The 22,941-nt window shown below is 35.8% G+C and overlaps 1 protein-coding gene and 1 long non-coding RNA gene across 3 annotated transcripts; one reads left to right on the forward strand and one right to left on the reverse strand.

Moving 5' to 3' along the window:
- Window positions 1-26: 26 nt before the first annotated feature.
- Window positions 27-14,988, forward strand: LOC127988588 (uncharacterized). Of its 2 annotated transcripts, none has more exons than XR_008161755.1 (3): window positions 27-174; window positions 2,675-5,808; window positions 13,532-14,988. It is a non-coding gene; the product is annotated as an uncharacterized LOC127988588 (long non-coding RNA). The 2 variants fall into 2 exon arrangements; XR_008161754.1 differs by lacking the exon at window positions 13,532-14,988 and adding an exon at window positions 5,949-10,161.
- A 111-nt stretch (window positions 14,989-15,099) lies between these two features.
- LOC127988586 (mimecan-like) lies at window positions 15,100-20,281 on the reverse strand. Its single transcript, XM_052591366.1, has 6 exons — window positions 19,816-20,281; window positions 17,538-17,604; window positions 17,171-17,335; window positions 16,281-16,483; window positions 15,979-16,071; window positions 15,100-15,891 (listed from the first exon to the last, which is right to left on the reverse strand). Exons 1-6 carry the CDS (start codon window positions 19,966-19,968, stop codon window positions 15,721-15,723), a joined length of 852 nt encoding a protein of 283 aa, XP_052447326.1. The 5' UTR covers window positions 19,969-20,281; the 3' UTR covers window positions 15,100-15,720.
- Between the last annotated feature and the right edge of the window lie 2,660 nt (window positions 20,282-22,941).

Here is a 22,941-nt window from a genome sequence, read left to right on the forward strand (position 1 = left end):
ACCATACGCGATGATAATTATACGAATAAATTATCACTTCATAATAATGCTCTTATTATGATCAACAATCAAATGTTTTAGGATACGATTCCCCTGCAGTTCTCATGTGGTATGCTCCGTGTTGACGCGGGAGTCATCATAAAGTTGCAGTGTTTACCTCAGAAGAACATTAAAGTAAGTTTATTCCTTTAAACGTTGTTTTCAATCTTGATATAAGTTATATAAGTTCTACACAGATTAATAAATCCATATAAGAAATCAAATGCATATTTATAACTTTAGATGGTTTTTTTTACCTCTTGATGATTTTATTTGATTCGTCAAATCGAGCTCCTGTCATCTGATTTACACTCAACATTATGTATGGAGTTAGAAATGTGTCTTTATTACATGCGAGAAAATAAAAGATCTGAGAGAAAAAAAAAAGTTTGAGAGAAAAAGTTATCACACTGATAGCAAAAAAACATTTCATGAGAGAAAAAAGAATATTTGAGAGAAAAAGTTTTCATGCCAATAACAAAAAATAATAATATTTGAGACTAAAAAAGTTTTGAGAGAAAGTATTTTCTCATAGAACATAAAAAATATACATTTGAAATTTTAAAAATTATTTCTGAGAAAAAAAATCTCTCTCAAAATACTTTGAAAAAAACTCTCAAATATATATGTTTTGCTATCAGTGTGAAAATATTTTCTCAAAAAAAAAAAAAGTGTTTCTCTCGAAACACTTTTCTTTGCTCCTGATGCAATTTCTTGCTCTCGTGTCAGGATTTTGCTTTCACTGTGAGAATTGTGTCATGGGCGGGGCCACGTTCCTATTGGCCAGTCGGGTGAGCATCGTCTTGTCTTGGGAGTCGAACTGATTCATAACACCACTGTTCGGTTCACCTGCATAGATGCCGCCTCTGCCTTATGGCTAGTTAAGTTGAGCACAGACACTCCAATGTTTGGGTAAGATGATGACACACAGCTGGCTGAGCAAGTTCAGTATCACTGAAGATTAAACATTAAAAAATAGCACTAATTTTCATGAATGAATGTGTATTATATTATGTGCTTGCTAATTGCTAGTAACCAGCCATCATGCTAGGTAAACTTGCAAACTCACCTGGTTTATACTATGTTTAAATCAAATGCCAAATTAATTGCAAATGTTTAGCTACACTGCATGTATAGCTCGCAAACTCAGCTACACGGGGCTTATTCTAAATATTTTTTACCATCTAGCTGAGGTCTAGAGCTGACAAGGTAAATTGCAGGTCTAGGACTAACTCTTACATTAGCAACCCACAAATATGTTTGTGCCTGTACTGTCATGGTAATTATTTTTTCTTTTAAATCTTTCAAACGGTATGTCAATCACTGTCTAACGTTAGCTAGTTGTAGGGTTGCCACCTTCCATGCATACTAACGTTAGTTGAAAGTTGTGCGGGAGGTTGTAAGAACAAGCAGTTACTCTTCAGGTGCTTTGAGGCTAGCAAGTGCAAAGGTAGAAACTAGCTCACTACTCACTAAATAAGGCGTGAAACTATCTAAATCAAAACATTAATTTGGCATTTGATTTAAACATAGTATAAACCAGGTGAGTTTGCAAGTTTCCCTAGCATGATGGCTGGTTAGCTTTACTAGCGATTAGCAAGCAAATAATATAATACACGTTCATTCATGAATATGAGTGCTATTTTTTAATGTTTAATCTTCAGTGATACTGAACTTGCTCAGCCAGCTGTGTGTCATCATCTTACCCAAACATTGGAGTGTCTGTGCTCAACTTAACTAGCCATAAGGCAGAGGCGGCATCTATGCAGGTGAACCGAACAGTGGTGTTATGAATCAGTTCGACTCCCAAGACGAGACGATGCTCACCCGACTGGCCAATAGGAACGTGGCCCCGCCCATGACACAATTCTCACAGTGAAAGCAAAATCCTGACACGAGAGCAAGAAATTGCATCAAGAGCAAAGAAAAGCGTTTCGAGAGAAACACTTTTTTTTTTTAGAGAAAATATTTTCACACTGATAGCAAAACATATATATTTGAGAGTTTTTTTCAAAGTATTTTGAGAGAGATTTTTTTTCTCAGAAATAATTTTAAAAATTTCAAATGTATATTTTTTATGTTCTATGAGAAAATACTTTCTCTCAAAACTTTTTTTAGTCTCAATATTATTATTTTTTGCTATTGGCATGAAAACTTTTTCTCTCAAATATTCTTTTTTCTCTCATGAAATGTTTTTTTGCTATCAGTGTGATAACTTTTTCTCTCAACCTTTTTTTTTTCTCTCAGATCTTTTATTTTCTCGCATGTAATAAAGAACCAAAACTCACTCCATACACATTATGAAACTATATAAAGCAATATACAGGTAAATAAATAACATATGGACAGCTGTTAGGAAAATCTGTCGGTTAGTGACAATTTATAAAAGAGCCTATGATATAAATCTCCTACAATAATGTATGTAACGTTAGTGAAATTAATTTTTGTTTATTGTAAATTATATTTTGTTGAAATGTTATATAATGTTATATATTGGTTAGTTTATACTGGTAGTTTGGACGACCTTTCTCTAAACTGAGCAAAACATATGTCTTTCTGTGACATGAAAATGCATATTTGTAATGCATATGTTTTACTTGAAGAATGGATGAAATGAATTACATTTTTCTTTCAGAGAGTCAGTCTGTAAGGAAAGAGGAGGAGCACAAAAACACTCTTGCAAAGCTGATCGCAAAAGTCAGAGAGCCGGAAAGAAAAACCTCAGACAACAGACAGAAATGAATGGGATCGCAGCTGGTTGCAGCAAACCCGTTAATTTAAGAAAACCATTAGTAATAATCTATTTTATAAATTTTGGGTTTTTCTTAGAAATAGTTCACCCAAAAATAATAAGTTGCTTAAAATGTACTCACCTTCAGGCCATCAAAGATGTAGATGAGTTTGTTTCTGGAAGCAGATTTGAGGAAATATATCACTTGCTCACCAATGGATCCATTGCAGTGAATTGGTGCTGTCAGAAGCAACAGCTGATAAAACATCACAGTAATCCACATGACTGCCTTTCCTTAATTGTGAAGCAGAAAGCTGTGTTTGTAATAAACAAATCAGTCATTAAGACCTCTGTTAGTTCTCTGTCCTCATATTGCTTTCTCCAGTGAAAAAGTTCTCTGCTGAATTGGGAGAGAAAAGCATATGGAGGTTTTCACAGGAGGAAGTGTTATTGATTATGGAGTTCTTGGCCAAAAGCATTGGTTTGAAGTTAAAATGCCTTAATGATGGATTTGTTTTTTTACAAACATGTAGTCAGGGTTTGTTGCAAACAAGACATGGCCTTAAAGCCCCACTATGTAATTTTGTCTTCTAAATTTGCTAAATATAGTGAGCGAGTACATCATAAATTTATACACCAAACTGACGTTTTGTCTTTTCCCAGATCACTATTGTACATTTATAATAAGTGATTATTTTTGGACTATTGTAGCCTGTTCGGGTCGTCACCGCTGCGGAGTAACACATACCTGCGTGAATCGCCATAGACATAAACCTAGAGAAGTAGTTCCGGTCACTTCATGTTCTTCCGCGTGATGCGTGTAGTTCTGTTTAATAACCGCTAGAGCGCCACACTTTACTTAGTATTGCTTCAAAGCTTAAAAAGTTCATATTAAGATGCTGTAAATCAGTTACTACTTGGTTTTATTTTGTATTAGCAGTGATTGCAAAGATTTTTCGTTCATACGGTTTGGGATTTGTTTAAATCCTGAACCCTTTATACTACAATTCTTCAAAACCATGTTTAGGAGAAAGGTAAGTGATCAGCATCATGACATGTATGTATTATAAAGTGCCATTAAATTTACTTAAGAAAATGTGGTAAAGTGCTGAGATTCTCTCATATCACCTAGAATAATTTAAACTCCATGCAGTTCAAGGTTATCTGAACCAGCGAAGACTGTGATGATAATTCTTATACTCAACACTAGAGAGCAGCATGTTTCCATTTTAACAATGACATTTCTTTTCAACATCTGAGATTTTGTGCACTAGTCTTAAAACTTTTCTTATTTAGACTTGCCATTTATAGTTATAGTTTCTCCTTGTTTCTCTGAAATGTTCATGACAAGCATGAATCCAACTCTTTGAGGGCCCTCCTTAGCACAAATATTTACACAGTCGCATTAAATGATTTAGAATAGAATTGTTGGTTGGTGACTGATGGCACTCTGTGAGTTATTTTAAACTGGCAGCCTGTGGGGAAGATCAATATGACGGTTAATGAAGGTTTTGTTTGTGTTTGAACATCCAAAGCTGAGTCAGAGTGAAAATCTTTACAATGAGAATAGTTGAGAAGTGTTATATAAAGCATATCAAGAAGTAAAAGCAGTTTCGTGCTCCAGTCTTCACAACAAAAAATATTTTTCCTGAAGAAAAGAAAATCCCATAAACCATCAGTCTCATGACAGGTAATATAAAAATGCAGATAAGTTCAAGATTATTTAACAAGACTATTTATGATCTTGTCTAATCTCTGTGTTGTATTGCAGGAGGATGATGCACTGCTCATGAGAGTTACAGAGCTCAATATCGTGGATGGTGTTGAATTCAAAGATTTCTCTGCATTTGTGTCCAGGTAGAGTTATGATTGGTAGCTGGTTAATATCAATGGTGTGTTTGTATTTCAATTCAGGTCATCCAAGACGAATGGGTGCCGTCAGAAAGAGAGTCCAAACAGCTGACAAAAACATCACAATAATGCACAAGTAATACACAATACTCCAGTCCACCAATTAACGTCCACTACCATAATATTTTCTCCAGTAATAAAATGGTCTTGTCTGAATCCGGAGAGAAATATGCACAGATCTAGCACAGTTTACAGGTGAAAACATTTCTAAACAAATATGTTGGTGGACTTTGATGTGAGAGGAAAATGGGATGATCTTTTTCACTGGAGGAAGCCGTATTATGGATCATATTTTGGTCAGAAGCAACAGTTTTAGGTTAAAATTGCATAATGATGGTTTCTTACTAACACACATCAGTGTTTGCCACAGACTTACACTCCATGTGATGGCATTTTCCCAGAGGGAAATATATATGTATTAATAAAACAGCAGACGGGCTTATTGAGAACAGAAATTCATTCTCTGCCAGCAGGTGGCGCTTTTGGGGTGGCAGAAATACAGCGTTTTCCCTTGTAACTGTTGTACACAGAGCAGCACAGCGAAATCTACTTTATCAAGCATAATAGGAGAAATGAAATGAAAATTAATCAACTTTTCCTGAAGAGAGTTGGTTCCCTTCAAAGATACATTCATATAAAAACACCCATGTAATATTTTTAACTTTGAAATGTGATGAGCTCTTGTTAACATGTTTATTTGTGGCAGTCAGTGTTGAAATTGTGGTGGGTCACCACAAATAAATCAATGTATGGGAAACACTGATGCCTTTTTCTGCTTCACAAGACGTTAACTAATTACCTGGTGTACTGTTAATTAATTGTGGATTATTATGTTTTGATCAACTGTTTGGACTCTCATTCTGACAGCACCCATTCACTACAGAGGATCCATTGGTAAAACTTTAAATCTTGCATGACCTGAGGGTGAGTACATTTTAATATTTGGACAAAATGTTCCTTTAATGCAATTATTTTTCACATTTAAAAATAAGCAGATTCCATGTATAATTTGTACTCTTCACAAAATGAGGTATCTTGTTTGTTTGCAGAAATAAAAAAAACAACAGAAATCCCATTAGGAGAACATCCAGGTTGCGCAATAGGTTACACATCATAAAACCTACAGTGTAAGTAAACATGAGACAATTGAATTCCCAGACATTATAGAACAAAGAAGAGCATTCTGCTTTATGTTAGTCTTGTAAAAAGATACAAATCCAAACAAACTCCATACAAGGGAAATAAATGTATCTGTGTGGCTCATTAGCAAGATGCTGAGTGAACACGGACCAGCTGTTGTCAGCGCGATGTGGGAGAGTTCCCGCAGAGGTCTGATTTTCTCATTGAGGACTGATTAACAAGTGTTGCAGCGAGATCAGGTTAGATCCCACTGCTGGCTGATTGACTGACGGCAGTATACGCTTGAGAATTATTCATATGAGTCAGTGTACTAGCAAAATTCAATATAACCTCAAAAATATTCCATCGTTAGATGAATAAGGGCTTTGTTTATGTGTTTGAGGGGTTTCTGTTATACTTGTAGCTGAAAGATTTGTTTATTCGTGGTCCAGGCCAAATGAACAAATAAATGTCTCTGATCATTAGGCATGTGGTCCATATCTGTGGTAACTTCATCTCTGAAGAAAGATCATTTGTGAAAGATGAAATTCTATCATGTTCTGTTTTATTGTTCTGTTATGTTGTGCTCTATTCTGTTGTTCTCTCTTCTGTTCTGTTGTATTCTGTTTGTTCTTTTTTCTCTGTTGTGTTCTATTTTCTGCTATATTCTGTTGTATTCTATAAAAAATGTTGTATGTCCGGTTTTATTTTGTATTCTTTATAGTACTCTGTTTTGTTGAGTTTTTTGTTGTTGTTCCATTGCATTATGGGGCCCGTTTCAATAAGAAGGTCCAACTAACTCTTAGTTGAAACTTGAACTCTGAGTTGATTTAATCTGAGATGGGAAACTGAGTTTTTGAGTTCAGAATAGCTGAATTATATAAGTTCAGTCAACTCTGAGTAGGTTAACTCTGAGTTTATCACGTGCACCACGACTAAGAAAAGCCATGATCATGGAGCTCTGATATTCAAGATTCAAGTAGCTTTATTGGCATGGTAAAAAAGTATCTTAACATTACCAAAGCATAGACACTTTTAAATAAACATAGTAGAATTATATATCGTATAGAGTCTATATATCTGTATACAGTAAAACTAAAGTACTAATAAAATTTTTAATAAAGAGACAGGAGAAGGACTAAATCCTGTCATGTCAGTTTGTGTGTTGTACAGTGTTTTCTTCCGGCTGTGACTTGTGGTTCTGTTCTACTGCTTCTCCTTTTATCATGGCAGGACTTGACGTACCTTGCAGCCAGGTTAGAGCTTGTTGAGGCTTCTCCCAGAATGTATGACAGTTTGTCCTTTTTGCTGTACCTGAAGTCTTTGTGCTGGTTTGTGAATTGGGGAAGAATGTTTCCCTAATTTGTGTATAATTAGGGCATGTTGTTAAATGTTGTGCAGTTCTGTTTCCACTTCATATCATGTGCAGTGTGGACACAATCTGTCTTCTTCTGATGAGTCTGTACATGGTCAGGACTTTTCTTAGTTTAGGGTCTGCCACTGTGTTTATGCCAATTTATATTCTCTGTTTGGAGACAGATAGCATTTTAATTTACTTTGCTGAGCTGTTGCTTCTGTCCAATGTTGTAGATATTCATCAGATGTTTTAATGATTTGATTTAGGGTTTTTGGATTGTAAAGTCAGTTCTGAGACCAGCTGGCTGAGGGTTTTTTTCTCTGGGTTCAGTTTCTGGTAGTTTAAGGCTTTATGGTGGAGGGTCTCATTATGACTGCTTTTTAGGTGCACATGGAATTTAATGGCTTTTTTGGGGGGTTTTAATTATTAATTACCCATTAGCACTTAAGCCCTAATTCTGATATAACGATTCACCGTGGCAACAGCTCCCGCCAAAAAGCCGTCTGCATACTTAAGACTCAATACAAGTTTAATTCTTATATCACTGTTATAATATCACAGGTGAAAACTGGCAGAACAGTAGGTTATTGGACTAATAGGCTATTAATTTTCATGGTATCTCATGGGCAAAAAAAAAAATAATAATTTACAATTTGACATTTACAAATGATCTGCCAATTGAGTAAGAAGAATACGTCAGTGGCTATTTATTTTCAGTGGAATTAAAATACTTTCTTAGCCAGGCTGTTTTTGAAAATAAGAACTTGTTATTAATTACTCTGACTGGTTAAATAAAGGTTAAAAAATAGATCCTATTTACAGTGGGCTAAGTGCAAATAGCTGTAGATGCTGTTTACACTTAGTAAAAATTGTGATATATTGTATTTACCATGTAAAAGTAGCAGTTCTTGGCAATATGCTAAGTGTAAATAATAATTAGATGCTATTTATGCTTTATACTTGCAGATACATACTAGACCTATTTGCACCTCAGTATTGTTATACATTAAAAGGATGCAATAATAACATATTGTAAATTATTATATTTATTAAAATTACAAATACTTGTATTATTATTAAACACTCGTTAGGCACTTTACTTCCACTTTTAGAACATTTTCTTCATTTTTATTGAAAATAAATTCCAATGTGATATGTGATGGGAAAAGTGAGAAGAACGAGCTCGGCAAAAGCTGGACTCAAACCCGATCAATCGCGTTGCAAGCTAGTTCTCCTTGCACAACACGTTACTGCCTACACCACTGAAGATGTTATTCACATGCATTGTATTTAACCTTGTGTGACATTGTAGGGCGGAGCCATGGTAGATTTTAATCTTGCTTACCATTTGCATTAAGATTATTTTTATTACCACACTGGCATATACAAACCTGATTACAAAAACTTTGGGACACTGTACAAATTGAGAATAAAAACAGAATGCAATGATGTTGAAGTTTCAAATTTCAATATTTTATCCAGAATACAACATAGATGACATATCAAATGTTTAAAAAGAGAAAATGCATAATTGAAAGGAAAAAATAAGTTGATTTCATAAAAATAAATTTCATGGCATCAACACATCTCAAAAAAGTTAGGACAAGGCCATGTTTACCACTGTGTGGCATCCCTTCTTCTTTTTATAAAAGTCTGCAAATGTCTGGGTACTGAGGAGACAAGTTGCTCAAGTTTAGGAATAGGAATGTTGTCCCATTCTTGTCTAACACAGGTTTCTAGTTGCTCAACTGTCTTAGGTCTTCTTTATGATTTGCCAAATGTTTTCTATGGGTGAAAGATCTGGACTGCAGGCTGGCCATTTCAGTACCCGGATCCTTCTTCTACACAGCCAAGATGTTGTAATTGATGCAGTATGTGGTCTGGCATTGTCATGTTGGAAAATGCAAGGTCTTCCCTGAAAGAGACAACATCTGGATGGGAGCATATGTTGTTCTAAAACTTGGATATACCTTTCATCATTGATGGTGCCTTTCCAGATGTGTAAGCTGCCCATGCCACATGCACTCATGCAACCCCATACCATCAGAGGTGCAGGCTTCTGAACGGAGCGCTGATAACAACTTGGGTTGTCCTTGTCTTTTTTAGTCCGGATGACATGGCATCCCAGTTTTCCAAAAAGAACTTCAAATTTTGATTCGTCTGACCACAGAACAGTTTTCCACTTTGCCACAGTCCATTTTAAATGAGCCTTGGCCCAGAGAAAACACCAGCGCTTCTTGATCATGTTTAGATATGGCTTCTTTTTTGACCTGTAGAGTTTTAGCCGGCAACGGTGAATGGCACTGTGGATTGTATTCACCGACAATGTTTTCTGGAAGTATTCCTGAGCCCATGTTGTGATTTCCATTACAGTATCATTCCTGTATGTGATGTAGTGCCGTCTAAGGGCCCAAAGATCAAGGGCATCCAGTATGGTTTTCGACCTTGACCCTTACACACAGAGATTGTTCCAGATTCTCTGAATCTTTTAATGATATTATGCAATGTAGATGATGATAACTTCAAACTCTTTGCAATTTTTCCCTGAGAAACTTCTTGCTGATATTGCTCTAGTATTTTTTCGCCGCAGCATTGGGAGAATTGGTGATCCTCTGCCCATCTTGACTTCTGAGAAACACTGACACTCTGAGAGTCTCTTTTTACACCCAATCATGTTGCCAATTGACCTAATAAGTTGCAAATTGGTCCTCCAGCTGTTCCTTATATGTACATTTAACTTTTATGTCCTCTTATTGCTACCTGTCCCAACTTTTTTGGAATGTGTAGCTCTCATGAAATCCGAAATGAGCCAATATTTGGCGTGACATTTCAAAATGTCACAATGTCAACATTTTATGTTTTCTATACTCTGTTGTGAATAAAATATAAGTTTATGAGATTTGTAAATTATTCCTTTCCTTTTTTACTCACAATTTGTTCAGTGTACCAACTTTTTTGGAATCGGGTTTGTAATTTTACTTAAGTAAAATGCACTTAATTTAGATCCCCCCAGGAAACAAGACTAAATATCTTATATAATTTTCTTATATAGAAAATCCATCTTGATTTAAGATTATCTTTTTATATTTGTACTTGAAATAAGAAAAAAATACTTAGTAAGGAAAGTATTTTGCAGTGTGCATGAATGAATGAAGTATTTAAACATTGCTTGCGCTTTAAAAAGGGGGAAAAAAAAACTCTGGGTTTACCGAAGAAAACCTGCTCCTGACCAGGTTAGGTTCATAGAGTAAGTAACCATGGTAATTGACTCTGAGTATAAATTACCTCTCTTTCAGAAAGGTTTGACAAACCTCCCATTCTGAAATCGAAAACCCATAGTTTCCCTCATTTCAGGTTTAACATACTCAGAGTTTTCACTTAACCTCCTTTCTGAAACAGGCAGTTTATTGTTTATTGTTATTTTTGTTCCATTCTATTTTGTTTTATTTTTGTGGTAAAGTTCCTACAGAGCAGCTTCAAGGCAAGCTATTGACTGTAATGAGATTGTCATTTGAGTCCAAAAGAATGCTGCACCCAACATAATGATGTGTGGATTTACTGTTTAAAAGTGCTATGGTGGCGGTCCGTAACATGTCCCGCTCGTTAAACTGTCAACAAATGGCACCAGCAAGACATCGACAGCCAACAGTACCCCACAGTGTGTGCACTGTAAAAAGTGAGCATGTGGACCACCTGTAGGTCACTCTGGATTGTGTAAAGCAGGAGAGTCTGCACAACTCCACCAGACACCTCTGGGATTAAAGTGTAATCTGTAATAACACAGTGCAAGGCAAGAACAAGTTCAACAAAACACTTCCCATCAGTGCAACACCTTTTGATGTTGACATTTCCAGCTATCCACAGAAAACACAGCTGAGATAATTAGAAGGTTAGCTTATTTAGATTATGTGTTATTACTTGCTATATACTTGAAGAAATAAGAGAGCTGAGGTCTGAACCTGTGACTTCTAGTGGGAAAGATTCATGCTTATGGTCAATTTGTTATCCAGCTGCTAGGTTTATCCTTTCATGTCATACAGTATGTGTAGCTTTATTGTACTTGGTAGCTGTTAAAGGGATAGTTTATCCAGAGATTAAAATTACCCTATGATTTACTCACCCTCAAGCCATTGTAGGTCTATATGACTTTCTTCTTTCAGACAAATACAATCAGAGTAATGGCTCTTTCAAGTTTTATAATGGCAGTGAATGTAGTCCGAAAAAGTGGCGTTCCAGTGGATGACGTAGGACATTGGTGTAGCGTAGGCTCCAATGAGAAGTGCTGATTGCCGGAAGCACAGAGGAGAGAGAAAAACAAAACACCTGTCATGAATTAGAAGTACAAAATGAAGATTTGTAAAGAGAAATGTCAGAGAATTTTGATATAAGCCAAGAGGAGACTTGTTTTCCTTTTCTAAACAAAGCTTCCTTTGCTCCTGTAAACAAAACTTGGTTCTCACAAGATGAGCATATTCCCACAGAGCTTATGCTACGTCTGCTGGAACGCCACGCTCTCGTGAACGCACGTATGACTGTTAGCGGAAGCTAGAGATTATGGTTTATAAAGTTTTAAACATGGATATTTTCTTACACAAACATATTTATTCATTTCAGAAGGCCTTTATTAACACCCCAGAACCATGTAGAGTACTTTTTTTTGTTTTGTTTTTTACAATGGATGGATGCACTTTATTGGACTTCTATTAGACTGTTGAATATCAACAGCAATTCACTGCCATTAAAAAGCTTGGAAGAGCCAGGACATTTTTTTTATATAACTCTGATTGTATTCATCTGAAAGAAGTAAGTCATATAGACCTAGGATGGCTTGCGGGTGAGTAAATCATGGGGTAATTTTCATTTTTAGGTAAACTATCCCATTAATTCATCTTTTTTTCCCCCAGATATTCAAACCAACAACCCTCTGGTTACCACTGTAGATCTCACAGTCTATTTAATATTACTTCAAATGTGAATGCATTAGATTTATATGATTGAATTGCTAATGAATTTGGAGTTTTGTTTTCTGAAGACATAATATAAGATCTCCTACAGTTGTTCCACTTAGTTGCAGGATTTTTTGGCTGGGATGACAAATTACAGTTTGAAGTAATGCTGCTGTTCTGGCGGCAATTTGTTTGGGTCTGTTTCTAAAGTGCAGCCAGCCTCCTGGTCGCTGAATGTACATCTGGATCATATTGTCTGGTCTGAGAGTCTATCCTGGCACGAGAGAGTCGGAAAAATACTGGAGATAATGATTCTCGCATAAGTCTGAGTTGTCTCTGCGTCTCAGGAAGACGCATTTTATAACCATTATGGTTCATGTAAACTTAAGAAGAATTTTATGAGCAATCTTGTGGTCAGGTACATAAGTGGATTCAGGCATGTGCTAAAACTTTTGAGTTTTTGTGCTATCATTACTGTGTGCCCTAGCCATGTTTACAACTTTTGTTCTGTTGATTTTTGTCAAGTGTGAAGTTTGAAATGAAGCACAACCACACAGGTAGACATAATAAATGTGTTTTTTGGAACCTATACGTCTAATATTAGTACATGCCACAGGTTTTTGTCTGCTTAACCAGACAAATGAGAAAACTGAAGGGACAGATTTAGTGAAATTATACAAAGGAGCCAAACATTGATTTTGCATTAATCGGTCTGTAGATTGCTCCTGGCATTCAGTATGTTTAGTCTATCGAACTTAATAGGTTAGCATTCTAGGAAAGCGTGGTTTAAAATGACTTTGTCAGATTCAAGGTCCCCAATCAACAAATCTGAAATGCATACGATGGAAATTGCCCACATTACAAAATGAGATCCGTCGGCGAGGGTGATTTGTCTGTGGTTTCTTTTAAACAGCGTTAGACGTCAGTCAAACCAGATGGTTGATTAATGTTTGTATACTTTCAGCTCACCCAAATTCAAAAAATTTAAGGCGTACATTAATTGTCTGGTGTTTAGATGTACTCAGGGAGCCTTTTCTCCCACTCTTGCCATTAAGCTGCTGTCTTTTACTCTTGGAGTAGATCCATTTAGTTTTGAGAGACTTACCATTTTTCCATCGCTCATTACAACACTGGCCTTTCACAGACAAGACTCGAGAGTCATGGAAAGTTGTGTGCTGTGCCACTGTTTCTGGGCCCCTAGTAAATCTATGGAAAAACTCACAATGTCTCGTAACGTCAGCCTGTGAAGGGGATTAAACGCAAATACACAGTTTATCCTTCTTTATTTTATGCTGAATTTTATATTAACATGTTTTTCATCAAATAATCAAATATAACAGTCTCTAATTAGAATGTATCATTTACCAAAGTGAGCAACACCATGATGGGTTCTCTGGGGTATTAATATACCTAATGTTTTGTTTGCAGAGTGGAGGACACAAAAGATCTTCTCGTTCTTCGGGACTTTGAGAATTTTCTCTGAGGGATGTGAGGAGAGGTGTCAAACTTTTCAGCACTTTTAGGTAACCAGCAATAGAAGCAGGGAATAAGGTCCTCAACCAACTATGTATGGGCACAATTCTGCATCTGAAGTGATTGATCATGAAAGTAATTGTGACTTTTATCAAACTCCAGTGGCTGCTACACACAAACTTACCAAAATGGGGACTCTAGGGACTTAAATTTCTCTAACTGGTTGTGGCGTTATTTGTTCAGTTGTTTGCGGCGTAGTATTCAGACTTTTGTTGCTGTTTATAAAGTTTATATTCAATTGAAGCATTTTGAGTAATGCTATTTTGGCTTTTTTTATGCTATGTCACAAATTCACATTCAAAAGCCAATCATGTCAAGGGATAGATTCTTTGTAAGTTTATTTCTCTTGTGTTTTATCAGTATAGTGTGTCTTTTTTGATATTTGCACAATTATTTAGCCAGTGTTATTGTGGTAATGTAGCAGTGATGTGTTTGTATTTGTACAAATGCAGCCATTTCCCCACCAACTGCCTCAAGGTAAACATTATCATAGAGATCGCATGCAAAATATACCAATATAACCAGCACAAAACCAAAAATAAAATTGAGCAAAAAAAAAACATGAAGCCATGGTTTCATGGGAATTTAGAAGCACTAACTTGAATTAAAACCTGCTGCAACAGTGTAAAAGTAACCCGGAGTCAGACCTACTTCTCCCATATTAGCAAATTACAATCAAAAACTTGGCTTTATTCGTTTCTTCAGGGCATTTTGAAGACACAACATTGTCAATTAGTAACTTTAACAAATTTGATAGTTTCCACTGTATTGTCCAATAGTAAAAACATAGTTTTATCAGTCATTATCCATGGATCAGGAGGCCCTGGCTGGTGAAACTGAATATTTGCATATTCATACATCCACGTATAGAGTAAATGAGACAAGTTTGTAGAGTTGCATTTTAAGTATTTTAAGGTATGAGCAAATTATTTTCAGAAGAATGTGTTTTAAGGGTGACATCTTTGGAATACAGAGGGCCTTTAATACTGTAATAAGATATAAAACCAAAACAAAGACAACTGATTTCTTAGATTTATTTAATTTCTTTGAGAAAAAAAAAAATATATATATATCAAAGATTCTACCTGGAATAACAAAGTTCTCCATTTTTAATTTGTAAGATTTGTATTCATATTTCCCCCTAATAAGACTTTCATAAGTATTAGAAAGATTGCTGAATGCAAGATTGGGAACAAATTCCATGACTTGATGGCAGTGAAAGTTTGGGAATGAAGCCTTTGAGTCAGTATGAAAAACATTCCATTATTTGCTTGGACCATTGTGCTGTAATGGCTGCCAATTTGGCCGGTTAAATGGAACAATATTACCCCACTTTTTCCAGAACTTTCTGCATGCACAATCTTTGGGTTTGATTGGTTTGCAATTTTGCAGACAGTTGTTCTGGTCTTTAACTGCTGTCTGACATAGCTGTTATAAAAGATAAAAGCAAACCAGTCACAAGGTTTTAGAAAAAAAAAGTGTATTTGAACAACTAAAGTGAACATTACACGTTGAGTTCATACAATGTTTTTACTGTACAGTCTATTCATGTTTAATTCACACATAGGTAGTAATTACAAATTTAGCATATAAATAATATTCAGAATTTTAAAGTAAAAGTCAGCTGGGAAAGAACAGTGACTCAGAACTTGGAATGAGTTCCTCGCCCTCTATTTCATTTAACAGGCATCTTAATTTCAGCCAAAGTAAGACATTTTAACAGTACTAGAAAGTGTCAGAAATTCACAGAGTTCTGAGGAACACTAGAAGCTTGACTGCAGCTTTTCATGATCTCACATTTACTAAGCAGTAGCCCCCAGTGGTTATTTACAATGGATATAAAGTTGTTCTTTCAAAGACTTGTGGTTTAGGTTCATCTACAAAGTCAATATCAAAAGAAAATCTAAGTGTTTGGGCAGCTGTTACATAATTAGATATATAATACAGATTCTCATGGTATTAACTTTTTGTACATTCGTCTGTGCTCAGGCACCAGGAGATTGAATGACTTTTGCTTCTCGGTTTTAGCCATCATCATTGGCCATCAGAAGACTTCTCACTGCAGACTACCTTCCATTTGGTTTTCATTGGTATCGCCCAATTGGCAGAGACTGCAGGCATATGAAACTGGTGGGGTACTGGCCAAGGATGACGGGATTTCCATCCATACGGATCTCGTTCATGTTGGGGCGGATGTAGTACGTGTTGTTACTTTTGCAGAAGGTGTCCGGGGTCACGCTTGAAATGTTATTGTTCTGAAAACACAGCGGTACAGAGGTTTAGAGTCTTTCAAGACATTGTGGATTGTGTAATAATCTTTGTATGATTTTCAGCTTTCTAACCTGAACGTGAAGTGTGCGGACAGTCTCTGGAATGAGAGGAACGGCCTCCAGTTCATTATGAGCAAGATACAGATGTGCCAGTTTGCTTAATTTCTGGAAGCAAAGAAGTTCAGGATTCTAAGTCAAAATTTTAAGAGCAACAGGGTTTTGGCAAATAAGGCTGTTTTTGTCTTGCTTAATTCAATTCAGGAAGGTGTTCTTTCTAGAAATGAAGGCCTTTAAAAAGTCACTTCAGAATGTCTAAGCCCAAAAACAAAAGGTTTTGGGTTGGCTAGTAGTGTTTTCAAACAGTGGCTCTTTACCTTGAAAGCGTTTGACTTGATTCCTTTGGTCCTCAGTTTGTTGTGATTAGCATTGAAGGAGACTAATTTGGCCGGAAGCATTGGTAACTTGACCAGCTGGTTTTCGGCTAGCGAGAGCTCCTCTAGCATGGTAAGCTTAGCAAATGCGCCATCTTCAATCTCAGAAATGATGTTTCCAGTGAAGTCGATTCTCTTCAGAGTCACTACAGTAGATGAAGGGAAATGGACAGAAGAGCATTTCATTTATAATGTGAAGGTTAAGCAAAGTATATTTTAAACAACTGGACAGTTTGGCTCAGAAATTACAAAATTTTACAAAGTCTGTGTGTTTTATTAGCGTCAAGTGTGCATATCATATAGATATATATATTCAACAAATTATAATATACATTTTGGCAGTAGAGGACTACACTTCTGTTTCTTAGTTATAGTGGTTTTCTGTTCGTTTTGGTTTATAAGATAATATTATAGTGTTTTGAAAGCCTTTGATGCATGGGACCCTTGAAAGCTCTTACTTGTCCCTCTAGCTAACTTTGTCGTACCCATGATGCACTGCTGCAAACTGATTAGTATAGCACATGTGTATGTTTTAGTCAACACGCATATTGTAAAGGATGTTGTGGTTCAGATTTGTTATCAATGTCTGTATGCAACGGAAGAGCTCGCAATCTCATGCGACCACATTGCGGTTTGTATATCATGTCCCTTAACATTTGGAAATCTTTTGGGTGAAAAGGATTCTGGGTTGTTTCTGAAAAGAAGCAGCTGTTTGCCTCCTGCTCTCCTCCGGGGTAATCCCTTATCCTGTCCACAAGAATTGTATTTGTTCCCCCAACAGAAAAGGGCGGTCAACAGGAATGCCAGAGCAAGTCAAGTCAGGAAGAACTCACCGATATCTCCGAAATCTTTGGCTGTTATCTTTTTTATCTTGTTGTACCGAGCGTAGAGGTAGTTTGTCTCCTTTGGCAGAGTAGGCACCGATGTCATATCTGGGTCGACCTCCTCGCAGTAGACAGATCCAGTTAGGCACACACACAGTAGACAAGTTGGAAGGTCTGGAACGTGTACAAGATTTTATTCATAATGGGGAAGTTCATGAAACTAGGTGGATAGGCAAACACATGTTGCTTCTTTTCTTTACCACTTCCCACTCACTCAATGAACAAATAAAGCCTCTTGTGAGCAACATGTGGTTTTTAAAAATAGCCCATCACTCATTCCTTTCCGACAGTTTACCAGGCGTCAGTTGTTCATTACCTGAAGGGTCTCCTCCAGGCGGCAATGGGGTAGAGTCATCAGGGGTGTCGGCAGGCAGAAGGGCTCTCTGTAAAATGGCTTCATTAGTTGGTACATTTGGTTTTTTGACAAGAATAACACATTCAGGTAGAACATCTGCTTCCTAGCCTTTGAATTAGTAATTTAAGACAAAAAGTTTGCTCAAAGATAAATATTCTGCTGTAATGTTGTTTCAAACATATGGAAGTCCATTTCCTCCACTGAATAAAAAATTAATTAGGTAAGTGTGGCTTACAGTTACAGTTCTGTGAAAAAGTCAGAATTGTGTGATATAAATGCGCAATTATGAGAAATAAAGTCAGAATCGTTAGTCTTTTTCCCCCTCAGAATTGGACTTTATATCTCATAAATCTTGTATCTCGTAAATCTTATGTCTCACAATTTGGAGAAGAAATCTGAATTGCAAGAAAAAAATCTGAATTTTGATATAAAAAGTTGCAATTACCTTTTTTTGTATAAAAAAATATATAATTAATTCAGTATGCAAACCTGTATATGGTTAGCCACAAAATAAAAGAGGTTTTTCTGACTTTTTTCTCGCAGTGGCATGGTTATATCTTACAATTCTGACTTTGTTCCTTACAGTTCTGATGACATTTCTCAAAATTGTGAGATATAAAGTCCAAATAGACCAAGCTGAAAAAAAGACTATTTTCTTACAATTGTGAGTTTATATCTCACAAGCATAGAGAGATATAAAAACTCAACATTTTGAGAAAAAATTAGAATTGTGTTCTAAATTTAGAGTTTATATCACACAATTCTGACGTTAGAACTCGTAATTCTGAAGAAAAGTCACGAAAAGTCTGAATTGTGAGATAGAAAGTCACAATTACCTTTTTATTTTTTATTTTTATTCAGTAGCGGAAATGCTTCCATACCTGTATGACTTTCTTCTGTAGAAATTCTCATGGATGGAGAAACTCCTGTGTATCCAGATACAATAAAGGATAGCCTAACTGAAGTCATCAAGTTTCATAAGACCATAAAAGTTTAAAAAGAGTGACTAGAGAGCTTTTTAAGTCTTTTTAAGCCATTTTGAGAACTTTACATGAAAAAATACATTTATCTTATTCATTGACAACACTCCCCTCCAGGGAACTGTTTTTCCCCTCCAGTGAACAGATAGTATTTTTTTATTTTTTTTGAGTAATGACTTTAATTTGTATCTTTTCATCAGGAGATGTGCAATAAAGCACATGAGTGTTAAGGGAAATATTTATGGCACTTTAGGCATATTTGTTTGCATGCTTTTTAAAGATTGGAAGCTTTAAAAACATATTTTGTGTTTCATGGACGAAAGAAACTCATGACATGATGGTGAGAAAATGATGACTTATTTTTTGAGTAAAACTACTCCTTTTACATCCTGTTCATGAATAACTGTTATCTCTTTTGGCATGTTGGGACGAGCATCTGTTTGGACCTGTGTGTCTTCAGGCGTCTGTTAAATCACCCTGACAGTGTCTGACCCCATGAGTTAGCGTGAAGCAGTGGGTGGGAGAATTTGAGCCTGAGGGAACTCCTCCAGAACAGATCGCTGACTAATCAGAGCCTCCACACAGTGCCGGGCAGCTGTTGAGTTTTGTTTATTTGAACGAAACTGTATGGTTTCAAACCTGTCAGTGTACGGAAATAATCTGGTTTTATGGTGGTATTGTAACATATGTAGATCTGTAAATGTGCGGTATAATTTAGTTAAGCTAAAGCAAATAAATTTTAAAAGTAACAGTTTACTGGAAATTTGAATATACATGTAGTTTTGAATCATTAGTTACATTGAACAGTATAATATATATATATATATATATATATATATATATATATATATATATATATATATATATATAAATAAATCAGTTGCAACGGCATAAATAATCTTAGTAATAAAAATTTTGTGACATGTATGTTTGTTAATTGGTTAGTTTTTATAGTATATATTATATTATTTGTTTTTGGTATATATATATATATATTTTTTTTTTTTTTTTTTTTTTTAAATATACATTTTACATATTGCATTAGATTTAATGAGTCATATGTGGTTTAGCTGAATGTTGAAATGGGTGAAAGTTCAGTTAAGCTTAATGGAAATGAAATCAAATTAACAAGCTTTTTTAAAACAGCATATATAAATTGGAAAAGCAGTAGACAAAAACAAACCCATTTCTAAACAATCAGTTCTGTCAGCCCCTGTGTAAAATAACAATAAATCATGGAATAAAAATACAACATTTACCTTATTCCTCTGTGCCCTCACATCGGTTTCCTCAGTAAGTGCTACATCCTGCAGTCTGTGATGCCTGTGAGTGTGATAGTGTGCACCAGATGCTGAGAGCACCCAGGATGCAAATATGACTGCTGATACGAGCATTCGCTGCCTCGTCCCCATTGTATCTAAAGACTCTGGATGTGTTCTGCCACGTTAAAGAGCAGAAGCGCAGTGCAGGCAGTGGTTGGCTATTTTCTTGGTGCCTGTGAGTAAAATGTGATCTGTCAAATCAGGATTTTAAGCCCCACCACAGGCTGCCAGAGGAGATCCTTAAGTGGGAGTTTATGGAACAGACCTTAACCCTTTGCATTCCCATCTGAGCTGATCAGACCACTGTGTTGCCTGCAGGGTTTGGCCATGTTTGTGGTCCACTGGGAAAAAAAACAGTTCGTAAAACAGAGCAGAAGGCAATGAAAAGGACTGGTAGTTTTGCTTTGTAGCTCAGTTTGCTGATCTCTTGGAATATTGAGGCATGTTTGGCTCTTCTTTCATTCTCTGCTTTTCTAATAAATCTTTAGGCTTCTCAGAGAAGCTTAGAGACAGTGGGAGGACAATGGTTGCACAGAAATTTGACAGGACATCAGGATAGATCGGATCCAGATTCTTTGATTATAGTTGTCCATCTTTCAACAGCCTTGCTTTATTGTTAATTTTAATTTTGGCTTCGTGTTGGATCCAGCTTTGTCAGCATTTTACAGCGCATTCACTAGAAAATAGAGTAGCTGGATTAGTTTTGCAGGAATCTGCAACAAGATAATGGGTGGACAGTGGTAATTGGGATAGATTGTGGGACTTTAGGATCCGGATTTAACAAATTCTTTAATTACGAGTTCTCCATCTCTACATATCCCAACTGTGATTTAAAGTGATTTATTTTCAGTTTGTTTGTGTCATTTACAAGATACATTTGCCTAGATACATTTCATTAAAACCAAATACAATGCATTACAAAAGTACAACAAAGCCCCTCTATAAAACAGACACTTGAAGATTAAAGTGAAGAAAAACATGTTTAATAGGAAACATGTGAGTTATTTAGTCTCCTTTTTGCACCTCAAGACAAGACGAAAGGCACCTTGGCCCCTCTCGAAATAAACTTGTAAGAGATGGAAATAGAGTATGAATAACATTACAGGTGTGTTAACAATTATGCCAACCTGTAAAAAGTTACTGTACTAGGAAAGGGGCCAGATATTGCTACGGCCAGATGTTTTTAAACTGCTGGTCCTCTGTGGTTAATTTCTCTGTCAAGGTGGTTTCTTCACCACATGACTTGATTTGGAGCATTACAAAAATGTAAACATAAGCCCTGTACACAAAAAAGAAAAGAAAAAGAAAGTGCAAAAATACTTATTTTCATAATTAATTAGTTTAACCACTAGTTCATCATAGAAGTCTGAATAATTAGTAGAGATCAACCAAACTAAGCAATAATTTATTTATTACCAAATAATCTGATTTCATTAATTACTCACCCTCGTGTTGTTCTAAACCAGTAAGATCTTTGTTCATCTTCAGAAGATATTTTTGATGAAATCTGAGAGCTTTCTGACCCTCCATTGACAGCAATGCAACTGACACATTCAAGGCCCAGAAAGGTGGACATCGTTTAAAAAAATCCTTGTGACATCAGTGGTTCAACCGTTATTTTATGAAGGTACGAAAATACTTTCTGTGTATGGTGAAAACAAAAATAATTACTTCATTCAACAATTTATGGGCTTTCATGTCAGAATCCGACGTGTGATCATAACAATACCACAATGCATCTGGGTTCTTTGTCAGACTTAAAGCGGAGCATGACATGGAACAGAAGAAATAGTTGAATAAAGTTTTTGTTTTGTTTGTTTTCTTTGCACACAAAAAGTATTCTTGTAGCTTCATAAAATTAAGGTTGAACAACTGATGTCAAATGGTTAATTTTAACAAAGTCCTTACTACCTTTCTGGGTCTTAAATGAGGTAGTTGTGTCACTGTCTACGCGGGGTCAGAAAGCTCTCGGATTTCATCAAAAATATCTTAATTTGTGTTCCAAAAATTAACAAAGGATTTACACCATGTCCTAAACACACATGCCGAAACACGCGATAATAGATATCTTTTTCACGTTAATCACAGTTTTTGTCCTAACCAGCCACGACGACGACACCAAAAATGTATATTTTAGAAATGGTTTATATTTCTGCAATGTCATGGTTGGAGCAACAACAAACAAACTAGGTATTGATTACATTCTTTATTCAATGTTAAAAGTGTCTAATGTGAGTTTGAAAATATTCATCACATTTATTGTCATAATAAAAGTCACAACATAGTTTACCTCAGATCTTGAAAACAAATTCAAGCAAACATGTACGTTAAAACTGCGAACTCAAAGCGATTCCACAACCTTAATCCAAAACAAAGATGGTATCGGTCAGTATGTGCATTTAATGATGTTAAAAAGGTTTAATATTTATGAAATGGGATATAAATAAACATATCCATTTTGTTACCATCTTCCAGAAAGTGCCCTCCCACACATGCTTTTATTGGCTCTGATATCTTATAGATTCTGTTGCATCACATTTTCATATTATGTCTGGTGTGGACAGCCAAATTATTTGTCACTGGAATCTTGTCGCATCGTGTGTAGTGTGTAGGTTTGGAACAATGTGATGGTGAATGACAGAATTTTAACTTTTTAGTAAACTATCCCTTTAAATTAATCTACTAATAAATGCCACCATTTGGGCGAGTCTTTCAATTATAGTGCCCAAGGTCTTTAACGGGATGTTTATTTCATTCAATTAAAACTCATTGCTATATTGTTTATTTTTCTTTTTGCTTTGTGTCGGATCCTTATACTTTTCCAGCTTTGGTAGTCATTTCACCATAAAAAAAGAGTAGCTTTGTTATTTATTACATTTGCTGGAATTCACATGCATTGCATTGCTGCTTATTGTATTTATGGAGAGAAAAGTGACAGTGTGCAAAACAAAGCAATCTTTAAATCAGAACTTTCCATACGTTGCAATTCAGGTTTGCCCAGATTTTCTGCTGAGTGAGATGCATAACCATGCAAGCAGAAAATCAAATAGAAAGTTCAAGCAG

This window comes from Carassius gibelio, chromosome B22, assembly GCF_023724105.1.
Source record: "Carassius gibelio isolate Cgi1373 ecotype wild population from Czech Republic chromosome B22, carGib1.2-hapl.c, whole genome shotgun sequence".
In the NCBI taxonomy this organism is placed as follows: domain Eukaryota; kingdom Metazoa; phylum Chordata; class Actinopteri; order Cypriniformes; family Cyprinidae; genus Carassius; species Carassius gibelio.